The following is a 21,171-nucleotide window of genomic DNA, read 5'->3' as shown; positions in this document are numbered from 1 at the left end:
TCGAAAAAGCGCTTACGTTCTCACATAAGAGCGCCCGCCGAGCGCTCAACAAAAGATTTCCAAATATGAAAAGCGAAAATGGAACGCATAGTTTAAACCGTCTTGGCTGCTTTTGACAGTTGACAGTTTTCACTGTCAATGTGAAAGTGACAATAGGGTTAGTTGGGGTGCGTCAGACCTCGTCCGTTTGGGGTTACCCCATTGACATGCGATTAAAATTATTGAAAGATTTTACTTTTTAAACGATATGCGTGGGTTGTTTATTGAATTTTAAAGGGTTGTTCGAAACTTGTAAGGTTTCTTGAGTTTAAAATTAGAAATGAAAACGCAAAAGTTCGAATATTGTTTCCATCTTGATTGGTATGACAATAGGTGTTTATAAGTTTGTTTTGAATTTAACAAAACGATCGAAAATAAATAATCGTAGATTTTTTGATAGAAATGAGTATAAAAGTGGACTAAACTTTTAACTGAATAGGTTCTGTTATTAGTTCTATATTTTATTATTTGGTTCTTTTAATCGATTAATCATTTATCTTTATTTGGTACTTCCTTGCTAGCATTAAGATTTTAGCATAAAAAGTACGAATACAACTCATTTTTTGCGATCTAGAAATTGTACATAAACCTAGAAAAACTTGAAACCATAGTACATATTTATTTCACATCTAGCCAGTTCAACTCACACTCAACCGTAAATAGCTTCCAGTTTTTATATACCGTTCGTAAATTACCCAATTCACACTATTTTTCACTTACCGTCAACATTGCGGTCGCCGAACTAAACGTGGGCGGAGTCGGCACGTGTGTCGTGACCCTTATTTAAGGGTCGCGCCACACTTTGCTCAACATAGCTTTTAAGTTAATTGCAGCAGTGAATTTATGTTCTGAAATAAAACCAGGGGTGAATAATTACTTCGCGAGTTCGAAATCATTTTTAATATGGCCGCGGATAGTTTAATTAGTAATATTTTTTTGTTGGCTGTAAGTACTTAGGTAGTACTATTTTCCCGCCGCTATTTTCCCGTTTACGACGTCAAGTAATTAAATTTGACGTTTATTAATATGAGCATGTGTGGTTGTAATTAGTATGAAAAAAAGAACTTCAAAGAAAAATTACAAGCGATTAAATATTTACGATAATGTGACGGTTACTAATCTGCTCATATTTTGCTTTTTTTTTTGCTCGTTAAACTTGTGTAGTTTATGGTTTTTTTAGTCTCTGTAGAGTAATACATCCTTGTTTACTTGTCATGGTATAAAAGACTCATATTTGTTCTTCGTTTTGTTCGCATAAATCAAAAGTATAACGTGATAACGTCACGGGTAGTATTCCCACAAAAACGCGAATTGTGTCTACGCCCAGTTTCTCATTAATGATGTTATTAACCTTGTGTATTGTTAAAGCTAATCAATTAACATAACTACTATATACACTAAGTTACTAGGTAATTACTTAACTCGATACATCGATACTCGATACCAAATAGATAGAATGCAGCCTCATTCATGTGATGATTTTAAGTGTTCGACAGAGAAGAGCTACGCTTCGGCACGAATAGGCTTGCCCCCTTCCCAATCTTCCGAATCCCTGATTCCTCAACAATCCTTAAATTCCTAGCCTCAAAAGGCTGGCAACGCACTTGTAACACCTCTGGTGTTTCGGGCGTCCATGGGCGGCGGCGATTGCTTACCATCAGCTGACCCGTCTGCTCGTTGAACGGCTTATTCCATAAAAAAGATTGACCTCATCCAACACGACTACAAAAATGTTTCATACAAATCAAAATAAACTTCATTATCCAACACCCATTTTGCAAAATATATTTATCTACTTACTAAAGGTCCTTTAGCTTAGTCGCCACGTGGCCAACACGTGACGTCACCAACATTAGGGCACCACTTCGACCTAAGAGCTTGCGCACGCGCCGTCCCGCCCCTAACGGGTAATTTGACCAAGAATTGATAGATTCGTGTTAGTGATTTGGTCACAAATTGTGTTTATTGGTTTGGTGTATTTAGGTTAAAGGTTATATTTATGCGTTGGTATCTAGTATGATTGTTTAGTTAATGTAGATTTGTTTTAGATATTATTAACTAAGTTTTGAACCAGACCTCTGATTTTAGTGAATTCATCTTATATTTTGCATTATCCATTACAATTGTGAAATCTGAACTTTAGTACGATTTTGCTAGACCTTAGTAAAGTGCGTTCGATGCTTTGATTGGATGGTTCACTCGCACCGGCCAATCAGAGCGCCGCGCTCTTGTTTCGCTTTCGTTCAACGTGAAAAAACTCGTATCAAGGGTACGAAAATTTTTACCACCATGCATTCTAATTTTGCATCGCTGTTAGGTTTGTTCCTTAACAAGCCAGATAGCGCAGGTAAAACCACTTTACTTTGTTTAATTTTAAGATCAAATCTTTCGTTATTCACTCACTTTAAAACCACCAACTATATCTATGCTACACCACAGCTATAACTATGGAGAATAGAATAGAAATTTTATTTGCTCAAACATGTGAATGATGTAAATCTACACACATCCCAATAATAATAATATATTGTCTATAAGAAGTGGAGCAGAATTCATTTCATCAGGTGTAATAGTAGGTATGACAATGTAGACAGAGCTTCGCACGAATTATGTTGAACATAGCGGTGGTGTCTCTTCAACAAATGATAGAGGGATGTGGTCAGCTTATAAGCGGGAGCGATAGTATGACGACATGGCTTGGGAAAAACATGAAATAATTTGGTGAAAATCATTGTATTAATGAATATTTCTGTCAAAAGGATCTCTAGGGTTTTGTAATTCCACTGCTAATTTGGTTTTTAGCGATTACATGTTTTTTAAATGGTTTCTTCTTTCTTGTAATAGAGCCAGTTACTTCTGAAATACATTTGTGAAAATATTTTTGATAATTAAAATCACTCTCTCTAATGAATGATGACATAAATATGTGTTCAGAATGTAGTCTTAGGAATTAAATCAAAGTTTTCTTCCCCGCTGTCAGCAGTGCCAGACGTCCACAAATACAAGGACAATACTAAACACGTGTTACTCGTATAGATTATGTAATACAGTTACTATGTTTTATTCATTCATTCAATTATTTAGCTACATACTTTACATTTACTTATACAAGAATAATTATTCAAATTCTAATTAACAAGAGTATTTTCTATGAGCCACTTTAACAAATATCCTTACATCAGTTCTTCTTTTCATTTTATCCCTCTTTGAAATTTTTCTATACCATTCTCCCGGTATCTAGATATCACACTCATATAATAAATGTTAAAGTTTGCTTATTTGGATGTTTGTCCGTCAATTCAGATTCACCATATTCTAATAAAGCCAAGAAGAATAAGAAAACCAAATATATTTTGATGATATTTATATTGAACCTAATACCTGATTGCTCAGCAATCGCGCTTGTAGACTATTCTTATTCTTAGTAGGTAGTAATAAAAAAATCTCATCTGCCATTCAATTTTGATTGTTATCCTAACAATGGATTACGATTATGACATGTACCTTGAGAGTATGTACTTAGATTACCTAAGTACTTGTTTTTCAATTACTGATCTCATACTTCTCGTACAAAACAAACATATATCAATAAAAATCAATATCAATATTAGTAATACATTAAAATTTTATTTTAGTTCTAAATAGAAATAAATATACTGAAGTGTTATTTTATTATTTTTTGCATTAAAGAGGTAGGTATATAGCAAATAATAGGTATATTGAGGATGTAAATAAATTTACGTGCTTAATAATTGAAAGAAATGTTTTGACATTGACTGTGAATGGGCACGAATGGGTCGGCTAGACCGGGGTGATACTACGGCCTCACTGAAAATCGGCGCGAAACAACGCTTGCGCTGTGTTTCGTTGTGTTAGTGAGGTTACCGGAGGCCCAATCCCCAATCCTCAATTCTGCAACAAACCTTAAACTAACCCCCAAAAAGCTGGCAACGCACTTGTAACGCCTCTGGTGTTTCGGGTGTCCATGGGCGGCAGCGATTACTTACCATCAGGTGATCCGTCTGCTCGTTTAACGGTTTATACCATAAAATTAAGTTACTATATAATTGTCTAGATACATATCAACCTCATAAAATACAGTATACAGCATGTTTTGTAAAATTACTCCATTGTTTCACGACGCCCATACATAAACAGTATGTCCACGAGTTACATATTTCCATTATCATGCAAATTAATACTTTATCATACCATATTTTCATACAAATATGTTTGCATATCGGTTGTATGTGCTTTTCATTTTATTGTATTGTTCGTGTATTGATAATGGTAATAATTGACGCAGGTATTGTGCTGTTTATTATTAGCATCTTATTTTATTGTAATTACTGTTTGTTGAGGTGTAATATAGCTGTGTTATTTAGTGTATTATATCGAGTCAGAGTTATATTTAAATATATGTTTTTCTATGTGTTAGAAACTTACTTAAACGTAAGTGTTTATGTAGGAAAATTGTGTTAGCGTAATACTTAAATAGCGTAAGAAAATGACGCTTTACGAAAACGTAAGCTAAGGAAATACCTACAGCCGTACTTTAGACAATTGATTCTATGTATTATTCAAAGTCGTTACACTATTGTGCTTTCCATTATTCTTGGTTTACCATTTTTCGTCAAACTTGTAAAAACTATGCTGAAACTCGCAAGCTAGGAAAATACCACAATGACAAATCAAAATTAGTTTACTATTTGCTTACAATGTCAGCCAAAAAAACGGGTGAAGCCTGGACACCGATTTTCCCCTTTATTCTTCCTCATAGCACATCTAATTATAGAGTTTTACAAAAAAACAGAGGTGTCAACTTTTTGCTCGCAAGTTTATTTTAAGAAACAACAGTTTCGTTGTTTACCCATCTAATGATGTTACATTTTCCTTAACTTTGAGTGTAACCAATCGATTTGGCTTTACACTGCGTTGCAAAAAAACTGGGCTCGCACTTGTCCACGCGATTTCTCAATTAAGCTGGTAAAAATAGTTTCAATCTGGAAACAACTGGTTAAATCTGGTTTGTAGATATGTAAGGAATTGTCATGGTATTAGAAAAAGTTCGTTCTAATGTACGGTTAATTAAAATAATGTCAGTCATTGCTGACAAAAAATCAGGACCAGTAAGTAATTTTCCATCGGACGTTTCATCAAGTACCAAAGGTTTTGGTTTGTGGAGTTTCCTCATACAATTGTGTTTTAACGACAAAAACATGTGTACTGTTAACTTCGATAAAAAAGTAATAGAATTAAAAGAAAGTTATAATTGGATTTTTATGGAGGCCATCAGATTTTGTGTTGACAATCAAGAATGAAAAGAGATGGAACGCGGAAGTTATTCAGAGTGGTGTTTCTTGCTCTTTCATGCTTCAATATTTAATTCATAATGTGTAGTAACTATGGATTTACATGAGTTATTGTAGTGTTTTGTACACCCATTTTGGAAAAAATGTATTCGACAATTTAGTTCAAAGTCGTTATACCAACTATTTTAGGATCATTTTTATTATTATCGAACAAAAATTTCTTGTTACCACCAAAAAAATAAATCCGACAGCCTAAATCCTCACTTAGGGCAAAACAGGCAATGCTAATCCGTACAATAATCCAATAAATTGCTTATTCATGATTAGCATATTATATACCAGCAGTTTGTTACCGAACGGAAGTGTCCAATCGCGTGCGTCGCCGGAAGACCCTCCCCCCGCCAAACTGCTTCCGGTCACGTGACGTCATTTACATGACAGTTGAGCGCGGGACGTTAGGGAGAACGGACGTGTGGAGCGAGAAATTTTTGTTTATGGCTCTAGGAAATGACTTGCCGTTTTGTTTATATTTTTGTTTTGATTTTTTTGGGGTTTACGACATATGGATGGTGTTCATGAGAACACAGTTTCAGTTACAAACATATGTACATAAGTTTCTTATAACTTATAACGAACTTATAATAGAACGATAATATAATCTAGTATCATTATTATTTGAGACACAACTCTATACTTGTATATATCTCCATATTCCCGCAACCAAAACCCCAAAGCACCTGCATACAACACCAGTAATTATGACACTTGAAATAATTACATAACCCCAACGAGATAATTGTATCACTCAACCCAAATACCATATCACATTAATATCCATAACTACAAACAAGCAAAAACGATGATTTGCACAAATTGTGGCTAATCTATCAATTTAACCACGGTTTGTTAAGTACGTCTGCGGACAACCCTCCCCATGCTATGAAACGGCGAAAATATACCCCTTGTCATTTGTTCAGATCGTTTTTCAAGGATAAATGGAACTGCTGAAGGTTGTTTTAGGGTTCCACGGGATTATGTTGTGATCTGATTTTATCGTTCGTTTGGTACATTTTGATCTGAGGGACGATAATTTTGGTAGATTGGAAATTGGGTATGATGTTGTACCAATAGAAAACGATATGACATGTTTTTTTTTAGTATTATCTGAAGATTTATTTGTCTAAAGTCTAGACTCAACTGTGACGTCATTGTCTTCACTTATTTGATACACACTGAGTTAAATTGCCAATTGTTGTATTTACACATATACCTATAAGTGCGTCAACCTTTTAGTTCGGACTATACAACCGCAATATAAAGTACGAACAATTCACTAACCCAAAACTCATTTCGGCCGAAACTCCTGAAATAAGCCACACATTCAGCCATTGATACCATCTAAGGTCACTCTATAAATCACCTTACCCACCTGACGGGACAGAAAATAAGCATTTTTCCGAGAAATTTAACACATTCAAATATAAAGAGAGAGAGGAAAGAAAAAAAACGGGGGCATTGAAAAGGAAACCCGTACGAAAATCCCATTTAGCCCGGTGTCCGACCTTTCTGTCGATCCTCACAATAGTCCGGCTATATTTACATACTCAGGGGCCGGTCGGAAGATGGTCATTATGAATGATATGGATTCTGACGGAGGTGAATCGTGTTTGAAATTACATGCATTGTGAGCCAGCTTTTAATTTTTGTGGACTTTCGACTTCTATTGATGTCGAAGGATTGTTGAGGTAACTGTGTTTTGTATCTCTCTGGTACTGGTACATACAGGAGTACATTTTATGTACCTATGTTGCTATCGACGAACTATAGCCTCCCTTCCCAAAACTAAGCCGATTGATGCACTACTACGATTTCCACGTGTAAGTTTTTCTTAAAATTCCTAAAAAAAATACTTTTCTTTTTCTTTTTCTCGTAAACATTAATATCCAAGGTACGTTGCCTTTCTTTTACTTTGAAAACTTTTACAAAGTAACAAAAATCGCCTATTTTAATAACCCTTTTGAACCCTCTCAAGGACTTTTTCAACTTCCAGCCCAAGTTTCGAGTCGAAAAAGTCCAACGTAACAACTCTTAAGGAAAATTTTCGTTTGTTTTATTAATTAAAATTAGTCATTTACAGTTTTGATGTTGCATTTAAGCGGTTTCTGTGTAAACCGTTGGTGGAAATTAATTGGGTTTTTGTTGGCGGTCTGTTCGACCAACAGTGAGTTAATTTAGGGTTATGTGTGCAGCCTTTGATGGTAGGTATTGTAAGGGTTCGGTTCGAGAAAATCAGATGGAGTTGCCACGTGATGTGGGAGATTAAGTATTCAAAGCCTTGTAGATTTTTTATTGTAACTATGGAGACGGTTATGATAAGACTGATTTGCTTATGTAAAGTTTAATAGGTAGGTACCCATGGAAGGCTTTGATCTTGTTTACCTTATTGGTTATTTTTACTCTTAGTGTATCGTATAATAACGTTTACATGATACGAGACTACTGAGGACATATTGAGAGTTGCACGATTTACCTGTGTTTTGGTTATATCTTTCAAAAATCTTCTCTTGACTAATACTACTTTAGACTACTCATTGAAATTAATTAGGTACAATTATCGAACCATCAATACCTATTTAAGCATCTCGTATTTATGCCAGTTAATGTAACTAATAATTTACTTAGAAATCAGCATTTATATTTAGAAAGAATCTTCCATTTACCAAGGAAAAATATCCTCGCCGTCAATCAATGTCATTGTGAGTAATGTGAACTCATTCACATTTTGTTCAAATTAAATGAAAACTTGGAAAATCTGAATATAAAAAATCCATTGGGCAAACGCCAATACCAGGAGACCAGATACCCAAAAGAGATGACAGGGAATTTAATTATAAATATAATAAAAAAAATCACGATCGTCCCTTTCTAAAAACCTTGACGCACCTATTTGCGTTCGCGAAAATCGAACTTCCAAGCGATATCGCACCTTATTCCTATGACGGAGGACTCATTGTCCTTTTAATAAACTGCTTCATAATTTTGCTGCGGTTTATAATATATTGTAGATTCGTCTGACGTCACTACAATAGGGGTGTCTCATATATTTTTTATTTAAATTCTATATTCGAATATTTCACGCGAGACATGAAGTGTATTTCAATTTTCACGTAATAGCATTACAAGTGCTTAGACTGTCGTGACATCCTAATTTGGTTGGATTATACATATTTTACCGCGAAATTTGACAGTTCTATTTTACCGTTTGACGTGGATTGCTTGTCTAATTTATAGGTATTCATTTATCAAATATTTATTATTTATGACGATCCTTCATATCATTGAAAAATATGAAATCAATATTCAATAAGAATATTAATTTAATTAAGTATATCTCGCAACAATGTTTCATTAATGATCTACATAGTATAATTTAAGTCCGTATATAGATCAGTAGGTAAAATCACATTAAAATATTAATAAAACCAGATTAAGTAGTAATAAATCAGTCGCTCTAAATTAAATTCCTAATCCGAATTAATGGTCAATAAGCGAGTAAACTAGCCCCTCGGAGACGTATTTAATAAACACGTCTAAGGAACTGACCGTTAGTTAATAGCACTCGAGGGCGGGATTATTCGTAGTACAATGAAATAATTAATTGGTGCTCGAATCAGAGTTCCCGGAGCGCCATTATGAATGTGCGTCGGTCTATAGCTGCACTGTGTACTGTCCATTACGGCGGCCACTTGCCGACTGCTGTGAATTAGACATTCCGCTCTATCGTCTATGAATGTTTTGAATTTGGAACTGTTGTGGAATTTATTTTGAATTCTTTGAATGGTTGTTGAGGTTTAGATACTTTAACCTCTTTAAAGAATTTTCCATAGACAAAACATGTTTTTGAAATGTTTAATGAGATATTTTTCTTCTTTAATGTAGTAAAGGTAACAACATTCTTAATTTCTCATTTAATAAAAAGATAGGAATTATCGAAAACTTCACTTTGTATGATAGCTAAATAAATATTTAGTACCACAATTAAAACAATTTCTGTTCTTTCCCAGGTATGGCAGGCGGTGGCATGGGCCAAGCCATGGGAGGGTACTATGGAGCAGCGTACGGTCCGCTCGGAGCCAGCATGGCGGCGGCTGCGGCTGCAGCAGCTCAGCAAAATGCTATCAGTGCTGCTTTAACGCCTAACCCACAGGTAAGATTATATTTCTGAAAAATAAAAAAATATGACCTAATTGAAAACATCCTCCTTTTGGAAAGTTGGTTAAAATAGGTTTACAGTTTGTAGGCTTTCTACGACTTTTTCTTATATTCGGCAACAATTTTGGTACAGGCTTTAACACAGAATCAATTGGGTCATATCGCACTAGAACTCAAAACAAGCACAAATATATAAGTCTTATTAATAATAATCAGAAACTGAAATCTGAAAAATTGTAGTTTCATAATAGATTCTGAAATGTACCTACATAGCATACAGAATTGAAAGCCATGGGTAACGCCCTCTTCAATTTTAGTCGTTTCTCAGAAAAATACTTATCACTTAGTTCTAACAGAGTTTCAAACAAAAACAACAACAATAACCGATGATTACCGAACGTTACCGAGAAAGGCCGAAGTAAGGCCCAATGAAGGCGCTAATTATACTATCAACCATTTAGCGCGAAGGCATGAAATCTTAAACGTTTTGCTTAAATCTATTAACACCATGAAATAGGAACATCGTGCGGGAGAAATTCTTTAAAAAAAAACATGCTGACGCACTCTAATCATGAGACTTGTCAATAATTTTATCTAATTTCTGAAATTTTCGCTCCTACTTAAGTTGTATAAAAAATTGAGCACTTGATGAGCGTGTAATGAAGCTTGGCATTGTTAAACCATATGTTAGAAATTGACGGTTTTATGAAGTATGAGGAATTGGATTGGCGATGGTAATTTTTTTGTGATAAAAAGTAATTTTCACGTGACGCCTTTTTGTGGAACCTAACCCGGGTTTTTATCCCTGGACGGTAATTTATACGAAAAATTAAATTAATCTATCATCGAGCCGTAGCTACTTACATCCTGTCTTTAGATCTTATAGCATAATATTCCTTGTAGCATCTAAAGAGCTGAAGAGTTTGTTTGTTTGAACGCGCTGAGCTCCAGAACTATCTACTAGTCCGATTTAAATTATTATTTTTGTATTAGATAGTGCATTTATCAAGAAAGATTATAGGATCAATAGTAGCAGAGCGGCAACCGCACCGAAGTAACTATTGTATAAATATGCGTTGAAACTAACGTGTTCAACAAAGAATTTATACAACTATTCGTAGATCATATCTAACCCTTTATTACTTTCTCCAAAAACCTTTAAATCTTATCTACCTAACATTAAATTACAATTTAATTAAACCATAACAACAGGTACTTAAATTAATATCTCAATTGTAATAGATTCATCCCATCACACCGTCGCGTACCCCTCTCAAAACAGCGTGTAGTCGTGAAATAATTAGGTGTCGAGGGGGACTCGCGACGGTGTAATAAATGTAGATCTGCGGTGTTCATCCGAAGGGGAATGCGAATTTATGAATAGTACACACATTTGTTGATATTAAATTAGTTTAATGTCTTAAATTGTCAAGTCTTTATAGATAGATTTATTACTAAGAATTGGAATAATAGGTAACCAAAGACTGTATAAGATAAAACGCTATTTAGATCAAGCCAAGTAACCAATAATATGTTGAGCTCATTGATTTTAGGACATTGATGTAAGATTTCAAATAAATTGGCATATACTTCAATCTCTTTTACAAACATGAATAAATAGTGGACGATACTAACGATATAACTTCTGCTCATCCCGTTAACGACAATAAATATCTCGCCGTAAGGACCCATTTTCAAAGAATAACTAAAACTTAAAATTATCAATCAAAAACAACAACGGACACCTTTACTAATAAACAAAAACGAAGAACAAATCTCGTGTAGAAGCAAGTCCACACGTACAAAACCCTATGACGTCACTTCATTGTAAACAACAAACCCCTTTTTCAATCACACGTCAGAAAAATAAAAGATTACATCCAGAACGCCTACTTATTTAGCACAAGTCATTGAATCTCGCAATCTCTTCCCCCAATCTGTGCCAGTTAGTTGGAATCGAACCCGAACCTACCCTCTCTAGAACAAATTCTCGGGAATTAACACCATACTTGACGTGTAAGCACCCTAAATAAGGATGGGGGTCAAATGTGCGAATATCCGATCGTTATTTGTTGAAATGTTTTGGGAAGAAAATTGGTCGTTGCAAAGTTGAAAGTTAGGTGATTTCGGGAAATTTGAAATTGAACTTATTTAGTTTTTCTTGTATTATGTCTCAAAAAATCATTTGTATTAGGTATAGATATTTTAAAAGGGTGAGACAATTAATTATTTACTTGCTTCTGCCAGTGGTTTCACCACCGTCCCCATGGTATAAAAAGTATCCTATCATCCAAGTCAGCTCATACCCTTTCTGTATACCAAATTTCATCAAAATCCGTTCAGTGTGATTGACGGACAAACATCCAAACAAACAGGCTTACTCAAATAACTATTTCACAAGACTTCTTTCAACTCGTGCAAGGGACTAATCGTTTTGTTTATCGTACAATACGGCGTGCTTCGTTAGCACAGCTAAAACTAGAGATAGATTAAAAGTCAATATCCACTCAATTCTCATCACCTGTAATAGAAAATACGCAATTTGTACGATATTATGACAACACCCTAATCGCCCTTGCCCCTGGGACTTTGCCCTCCGATTTAAAAACCTCCTTCCCTCCTCTATTTGACGTTTAATCTTGTGAAAGTGACGTCTATGTTGAAGGAGGGACGTTGTTTTTAGGTTTATTGCATTATGTCGGGGATTATAAAATTGTTTGTTTGTTTGTAAGTGCTTGATAGAATTAGATATTATGTGGGTGCTGTTTAAAGAGTGATCGGTGATATAAAGATTAGATCGTTTTTGGTTCTTAATAGATTGAATGTTTAAGTTACATGATTGACTGGATCTTCGATTTCAAAATCCATCTTTTGTCTGTAGTGCAGTTTAGTCTATCAATTCCTCTTCATATTTTGCAACATAGAACACTCATACACACAGTCATAATTATTCTCCAAAGAATAACCTATGTTTTAAGTACTAGTTATCCTTCTTAGGTCTATGAAACAAAGGTCTTTTCATTCTACCCAATATCAAGCAGAATTTCGAATTTAAAATCTTCGTTCTTCTCTTGGAATCTGGGACTGTCAACCAAAAAGGTACTCATTGAATCTTAATATCTCAGTAGCTCTTTGATTAACAGTATAAGGAGTTTAACTCAAATCATAAAGCAACAAGTCAAGTTTAAAAACATTTTAGCAAACTTACAACACACCATATTCAACAGTTTCAGGTCATGTTCAAGTGAAAGTTAAGATTCTAGAGATAACTGCATAATATTCAATTAGTCGATTACATTTACTGATAACCCGTGTTTCTGTAAAGGCTTTTAACATTACTTTCACAATTAAAAGTTATAAATGATGGCCGTTGATTGTAAAAGTTTTGAAATTCAATATTTCTTAATGTTTTCTTTATGGACAAAGAATGAATTGAGCTTGTATTCACAATCTATTATTATTACAGTTAGTTACTTTGTTAATTAAAGCACAGTTTTAGATTGTTTACATAGATAATCTGTCTTTAAATAGTAGGGAATTTTACATCATATTTTATTAATCGGTATATTTGAGAATGAAGGAGACGTCATCATTGCGCTTCTGTGTACCAAATTCTAATTGACTCCAAAAATTGGAGGAGTTTCTCAAATGTGTACTAGTCCAAAAATCGATACTACCTGATAGTTTTAAAGTTCGCTAAGCAACCAAAATTACCTTTAAACCATTTGAAATCGTTCGATTCTTATTGGTTTTTCCGATAGCTAGTCTTACACCAACAACATTGCAATATGCAACGCATGTGCAAATCCAAATAGACCACAAAAGCAATCCCAAACAATAACCTTACATTACAATCAATGACGAATTAACAAACATCGAATCAAAATAAAAGATTGACGCCATCTTTATTTTGAGTAACGTTACAAAACAAAATCGTTACTTGTACAATGTAGAATGATTCAATCATTAAATAAAGGAGTTAATCAATACAGTAGTCTCTTGACATTGACATCATTACACACAAAAGAGGTTTTCTTTAGTTAAATGAAGCATTCATTATTATTATAATTTTGAGGTTATGTTTATGATCGTTAAAATAAATGCAAACTATTTTTATTGATTTTATTTTTTTACATTACTTGGTCTTTTTGGCCAACCTTAGTTTGTTGGCGGATTGGGGGTGACTATTTTAAAGGTTTTGTTTGGTTTATCAGGGAGAGTTTTTGCTCGGTTTCTGTCAAATATGTAGTTTCTTAGACCGCTTTTCCATCAGATGGTGTTGTGCAGCTATGCTACGAATATGTAATAGATAGACTATGTGACCATATCCACTGATACTAAGCTATGTAGCTGTGTGCAGAAGATACGCAACTCGGTATGCGATGTATCAATAGTATATAGCACAAAATCCATAGCACGCATTTTTCCAAATAAAAACCTAGCTTAGCTGAGTCCGTTACCACCAGTGCTAAACTATGTGTACCAATGAATATGATTTGTGGAAGCCAAACGCATCCACAGCTACTACGCTGCGGTCTCTACGGTCACCATACCGCCGCTATTACGTGTATTCCTACATATTTTAATCTTTATTTATTACCTTAGATGTCCATGTTAATAAAAAAGTTCCACCATTTTAAGGGTAGCTAAAGCCAATCACCTTTTTTACCCTAAACACTTATTTAATAACAACATACGGACAAAAAATATCTACATCATAACTCACAATCACATAAAAAAGGCCTAACCTTAAAACGCCGAGGTGTGACCAAAACATTTAATTAACCCTGCACCCGTCGGCTTCGGTCTTTCGCACCCCCGAACGTTAATAGTTGGTCTATTGGATGATACCGCGGTTTTTGGATTACCGTGACCAATTCTCGCGGTACCGGTATCGGATACCAGTAGGAAACAATATAATCAGCCACTATTCATATCAACAACTGCAACTTTACCTGTGTTGTATTAAAAACAGTGATTGGGCGTTTTCGGGTTATTAGGGTTGTCAGTTTTGATTTTAGTATTTTAAACAGTGGATACTAATGTTTTGGTTACCTGTACTTATCTATTCAGTTGCTTACAATCAATATAATTTATTATTTTGAAACTTTCCTTAGAAATTTTGTTTAGGATTTTTAATAGAATAGTATCTTAGTCTTTTACTTCTATTTTCTTCAAAAGCGTCTTCTATTTTCATTAAACCATACAATAACATACTATCATCAGAACAAAATAAGTCTCTTAGCAGCTACATTATCTCTACAATACCTACGAAACAGCTTCCAAATTACAAAAACAAAAAAAAAATCAATCGGTAGCTAGTGTGGCAACCCTGGTTCCGTGTTGTACCGCCAAATGTTGAGTTCTTTAACGAACCATTGTGGTTTTACTATTCGATTATGTTGATAGATGATTTATACGGTCGGCGGACGGTTGGTAGGCAACTGCTTGCACGGGTGCAGGTTGTAGGCCGGTCCGCGACTCATTACCTACCTTGATGTAGTGTGAAATCAGTTTTAGAGTAATTTGCTAGGTTTTTTAGAAGGTGTTATGCGTTATCTGATTTTCTTTGGTGAATTAGGACTCGATAATTATTTTCTTACCAACATAAGTAATAGAAAGTTGAACTGTTCACATTTGAAAATCACATACCATTTATATATTTTTTCATCTATGTAATGAATACATATGGGATACACCAAAAACCATTCCCACCATCATTGAAAAACACCGCTTAACTAGTTTTCCAAAAGAAAAAAAGCTAACCATGGCTCATATAAACTGGCTTGCAATAAAATAGCTGTAGGGGCGGGCAGTAAACTCCACTACATGATGCCTGGCCCTCTCACTAATCCTGATTTAGCACTCTAGCGCTGACCGGCCGTCGTATGTTATGCGCAAACGCACGCTACACACGGCCCTTCAAACACACCAACTATCCAGTGGGCGAACTTACGACTTCGCTTCATTTGAACATCCCATTGTCATTATCCATTTTGTTATTTAAATTCCGGGGATTAGGAACGTAAACCTTTTATGGATTTTTGATAGTCGAATACTTGCGACTAATCCCTATTTATGATGTAGTCAAAGTCATAACAATCACTATTGTGCCATAGAATTATATCCATTCTATGCGACCAACAACCATACACGAATTAACAATCAACTTGTTTGTGCTCACAAACCGTTCAGTGTAACGTGTTCAAAACGTCAAGTAAAACTTAAGCTTAAATAACTTGTCAAATATACAGTGTGAATTTACAATCGGACTGTTTTACGCATACTAAATTTTAAGCAGAATATCCAGTTAAATGGCAAAGCTATGCAAAGTACTAACGTAACAAAATGTATCACCTGTCGAGCTGTGTAAATTACAGTTCGTAACTCCAACCTGTATACAGCCATTGTTCGCGGAACAAAGTGTCCGTATGTCGTAACACACAAACGATATTTTCCTCACAATATTGTGTACGGCTCACTTCATTAAAAATTTTAAAATTCGAAGCTTTATTCGATTCCATTGTTACGCATGATTTGTGTGTCTGAGCGTGTAAAATACAGTACTGCATTACGTTTCAATACGTTCTCGTACAAATTGGAACCTTATCTTCGGAGGATAAAGTAGGATGTTGACTGTGTATTATTCGTATGTAAATTGTTAAAGAAAATTCATATTTAATTTTAGTTGAATTATGTTGTTTGTGAGTAATTCTTGTTAAGATAGATTACAGTTTCCTTACAAAGTTTGTATGAAAGGTCTCGAAGTACTGTCGACTTGTAAATGTTGGGAAATGTCTCGATTTATGATTTGTTTGCTGACATTTCGTTATACGGTATTAACTTTATCCGATATTTATGAATACGATATTGAAATGAACATTTTATTCATTTAAATGCGTTTCTCTTGAATTCTTTACTCGTTTTGATGAGGTCGTACTTGAAACTCGTTTTTTATTGCATTCATATAATTATTTCGTTTAAAGTATATAGTTTTTTTCGAAGTAGCCAATTATTTTTCAAATAGTCTAAGCTAATAAGTACTTATTCAGCGTTTAAAATATAAAATTAATAAAATATTAGCCAAAATATTCCACAGCCACTAACCAAAACTTCCTTGTTACAGGTTGGCTCATCAATGGACATGTCGAAGTACTCGATAGAAGCGGAAAAATACCGCAGCTACGGTATGTACCCAGACCCCTCTCGAGGATACCTGGACTCCGCAGCCCTGTCCAAGGCATACATGTACATGGACCAGCAGCAACAACGCTCCTACCCTGTCGACATCAGTAAGATGTACTCCGAAGCATCAGCAGCCGCTATGGCAGGACTGAGCTCCGTCAACTCAGCTCCATCCAGTCTCTCCCCAAGGTCCCCCACTGATTCCCCAGACATGACTCCCAAAGCCCAAGACAGGACTGAAGGCTCCTCATCATCAGGGTCAAACCCCTCTCCCTCTCTCCCGTACTACCAAGGATCCTCAAGTATCCTCATGCCACAATACCCTGGACAGTACCCCCAAAGCACCCAAGGGGGTCCAGAGTTCCGACGACCCCTCACAGTCATATTTTGACCTGAAACCTAGTTTGTTGTTGTTGATTTTTATTTATTTGTTTATTTTTATAGTTTTCGAACGACTGCGTTTTTTACGTTAGTTCTCTATCGAATTTTAGGGATGTGTGTGTAGGTGTTTTTTTATTAAATTGAAATTGACGTTTTTCGTCTTTATATTACTGGTACGATTCCAGGTGAATTGTCAAAATTATATGAAAAAATATTATTTCTATTTGAAAGATTCGATTTATTTTATAACAATGCGAAGTTTAAAGACTAAATTGTTCTGTCTGAATTTTTGGTCATTTAAAACCAGTGTTGGACTTTAATTTTTTTTATTTCGTACTCCCAAAGTTCCTTCTTAATTTCTTCGGAAATAGATTAAAATTATTAGATATTATTATGTGTATAGGTATGTGAGCCTACTTGTACATTGTGAATATAGTTAGTTGTCAAATAAGATCTGTCTCTTTGTCGGTGAAAAGTTAAATATTACTCATAGCTATTAAAAAACAGCTTGTTTTGCTGGTTAATTAAAAAAAATATTGCTGGATCTAAACACCTACGGCTACTAAAAAAAGTATCAAATTTTTCACCGACAAAGTAATATTTTATCGTAATTATTGTGGCGATAACACTATAAATATTCCAATAAATATTATGTCAAATCTTGAATAATATTTTTTGAATAAATCATAGTCGTAGTGTTATTTTCACAATGATTTATTGGAATTTTAAAAGTCCACAATTACAACGACTTTTGATATTATTTGTAAATATAGTTAAATAATAATTATTGTTATATTTTTGTCTCTAGATTCGTATGTGTCATTTTGTAAAATATTATAAAAAAAAATGTTTAAATGTCTTAACTGTAATAGGATAATGTAATAATTTGTTCAATGTCGTTTGTAAAAAAACCGTTACACAATCTAATTCTATCCGCCATTTTGGTTAATTTTGAAAATATGGACTGATTTTGACTTTTTAACAACTTTTTTTTTTAATACATAGTTTTTAGGGCAGATTATTTTAATGATTCCTAGTTTATATTCCTGTAAAACTTACATTCCATAAGATTATTCTTTTTAAATTAATCTGTCATTTGTAACTATGGATTTTCTTTGTTTAAAAACATTCCATTTACAAAGTTAATTATACCTATTGTTTTAACATCAATTAGTATAATATTCAGTGACTACTGAATATTTTGCAAACTCCAGATCCATATTGCTCTTGGATCTTCAAAACAACGGCCATTTTTATTCAATTTGCATTTATGAGTTGCCATATCAAATAATTATTACATTTTTTTACTGCAACACATTTTGACTTAAGTAAAATATATCCTGTAAGTTAAATACAAAATAACTTTTTAATCATTATTAATATTTAGGTACATAAATTGTAATTTATGGAGAAATTTAAAAATAAGCGTATTTGTATAAATATGTTGTATATTATAGCCGATTGTAATGACGGGACTATGAATATCTCGATTAAAAAATATTATACGTAATTAAAATTATTAGAAAATTTATTTGAGGATTTTATTTTTATCACAACAACACGTTATCATTCATTCCATCCTTTGTAAAGTGTTAAGTATTTGTGGAAGCCAAAAACAACAAATGCTACATCTCCATACAAAATAAACATATCCATTTTTTTTAAAGCAAAACAATCTATTTACTCAGTCATTATCACTGTTCAGTACACAATTTTAAAATTTATTAAAATAATAAAACATGAACACCCCTGTTGCCAAATTAATATCCCTTCAAAACACTTAAAAATAAACCCTACCGTGTAAAGCATAAAGTACAATTTCCCTTGACGATAGTATCGAGTGCCAATCAAGTATGAAATTCATGAAGGCATATTCCCCTATGTTTTTTAATAAAATATGCGTTCTTGATAGATATCATTGCGAACACTAGGGTAGTGATTTGGCATAAAATAAACAACTGGGCTGTCTTTTGTATGGCAAATACGTTGGAATAACATAAACAATGGTACCCCCAGTAATGGGAAGGTGAAAATTTACAGGATGATGTTTTTTGAGTATTGAAAATATTTGCGTTAAAGTGGCCAAAAAAATTGGTAAGTAAATATTTTTGAGTGCTGTACAGCTGAGAAGAAAATTGTGATATTGAAAAAATCTAGAAAATGGTAGAAAAGAATACACAGGAAACTTATGGCTGACTCTTAACGTAAGTCTATCTTACTTATTTTACTATTTTTCTAATTTGATTATTATCATACATGTCATGTGACTACTATCAATGTATGGTAACTATTCTGCTACACATATTATAATGAGAATTTCTAGTTTTCATCTACACATATCACAGTGAAAATATCAAAGTAAGTAACTCGATGAGATTTTGCCCAGCTTTCATTAGAAATCAGAAATTCTGGCACAGCGGCCATATTTAAATAGCTATTACACCAACTATGCACCAAGAAATTCTAGTCTCGATTAAGACATTTGTATTTAAATTCCTAACATATTATGCAAAGTCGACATTCTTATCGTAAGCATAATAGGAATAGGTATTTTATGCAGTTTATAATATTATGCTAGCTACTGATATGCTTATTATAAAGTCAATCTCGTTCGGTACCTATTGCTTTTCCGTTACACGTAAAATGAAAATGGGTACAACTGTATCACATTCGATTTTGATATTGCATGTACCGTTTTATAGATTTGATAATCATCACAAATCGGCTACAAAACTTCCATGGTGAACCCTACTATACTCCTCCTAAAGGAAAACGAGGAAGGAAGAAGAATTCCTAAGAAGAATACTCTTAAACCCGGAGCTGCTCACTAGCTAGCGAGTTACTGGAGCAGAAATAGGAACGGGGTGGTTTTCATTCAAGAGCTATGACTATCCCTCTCGCTTACCCGAGGCGGGAGAAAGTAACTGGATAATTTTGAACCCTTGAAAAAAAGATCTCCTTAAAGACTAATGGTTCTAATAATTTCTTCTCTAATGCAATCTACTACACAAGACTGGTCTGAATTGACTTTATCAGGTCTTCCTTTTTGACACTAAACTTAATACAAAATTAATTCACCGCTAGCATCAAAAAACGACACCCTATACACAACTTACACCCCTGCCTACATCATTACGATAAAACGAAGGAAAGTAAACAATCAACGCGTCAGATGCAGTTCTCAATTGTTTTCATTGAAAACAAAATCAGTGGCAATGTGATATAGCTATAATTATAACTCTTATATAAAATAATAACACTACTTAATATAATATAAATACTGAGAACCCTACCTACTTGAGGTTTTTCGCATTTGATAAAGGAACCCAGATAAAAAGATGGGTTGTTTATCAATAGTCCCAATATTACTATAGTGAAGCACCAACTTATAATAAATGTTCTTACATTTTTTATCAAAATAACCAGGATTTTGCTAAGGTTATAATGACGTCATAGTTCTTTAGATCTATAGGTTTAAAGCTTTATCAATGTGGCATATCTTTATAATATCTCATAACGCAGATAGGTAGATAATAAATAAGTAAGATCAAGAGCCTACGGAAAACCAGAGGCATTACAAGTGCGTTGTTAGATTTTGGCGGTTAGGAATTTAAGGGTTGTTGGGGGAATAGGGCCTCCGTTGACCTTACAGAACTAAAGACAAGGCAAGCCTTGTTTCACGTCGGTATTCTGTGAGGTCGCGGTATAACTGTCGGTCGAGCCGGAGTATCTATGTATTTTGAGCACTTTATTCTATACATAATACACGTGCACAAAATACAGTGTTCTTAAGCCTTGGTTTACGGCTTTTCCTGCACAAAATACCAAGAAAAGCTACAATAATTATTATCAGTTATTTTCCCGCAATTAAAACATTAAACGTTAGAATAGTGCATGTCACATCTATGACGGCCATAATAGGTGTCGCCGCCTTCCAGTGAAAACGGTTATTATCGTTAATAACAGTTATTATAACGTTTACGTTACCGTTATTATCTAAGTTGCACGTTGCTCGTGGAAATATGGACAGGTGTGCAATTGA

At 34.1% G+C, this 21,171-nt stretch overlaps 1 protein-coding gene across 1 annotated transcript in view; it reads left to right on the top strand.

Moving 5' to 3' along the window:
- The window catches only part of LOC118273591 (transcription factor SOX-21), a 42,292-nt gene extending 23,632 nt beyond the window's left edge, over positions 1-18,660 (top strand). The window contains exons 4-5 of the mRNA XM_035590639.2: positions 9,416-9,558; positions 16,690-18,660. Coding sequence (XP_035446532.1) covers positions 9,416-9,558; positions 16,690-17,139 — 593 coding nt within the window. The 3' untranslated portion in view covers positions 17,140-18,660. The remainder of the gene's footprint in view (positions 1-9,415; positions 9,559-16,689) is intronic.
- The last annotated feature ends 2,511 nt before the right edge of the window (positions 18,661-21,171 follow it).

The sequence above is a fragment of the Spodoptera frugiperda genome, chromosome 1 (genome assembly GCF_023101765.2).
Source record: "Spodoptera frugiperda isolate SF20-4 chromosome 1, AGI-APGP_CSIRO_Sfru_2.0, whole genome shotgun sequence".
Lineage (NCBI taxonomy): Eukaryota > Metazoa > Arthropoda > Insecta > Lepidoptera > Noctuidae > Spodoptera > Spodoptera frugiperda.
The sequence above is the reverse complement of the archived record's forward strand: the minus strand, read 5'-3'. Positions and strand labels throughout refer to the sequence as shown.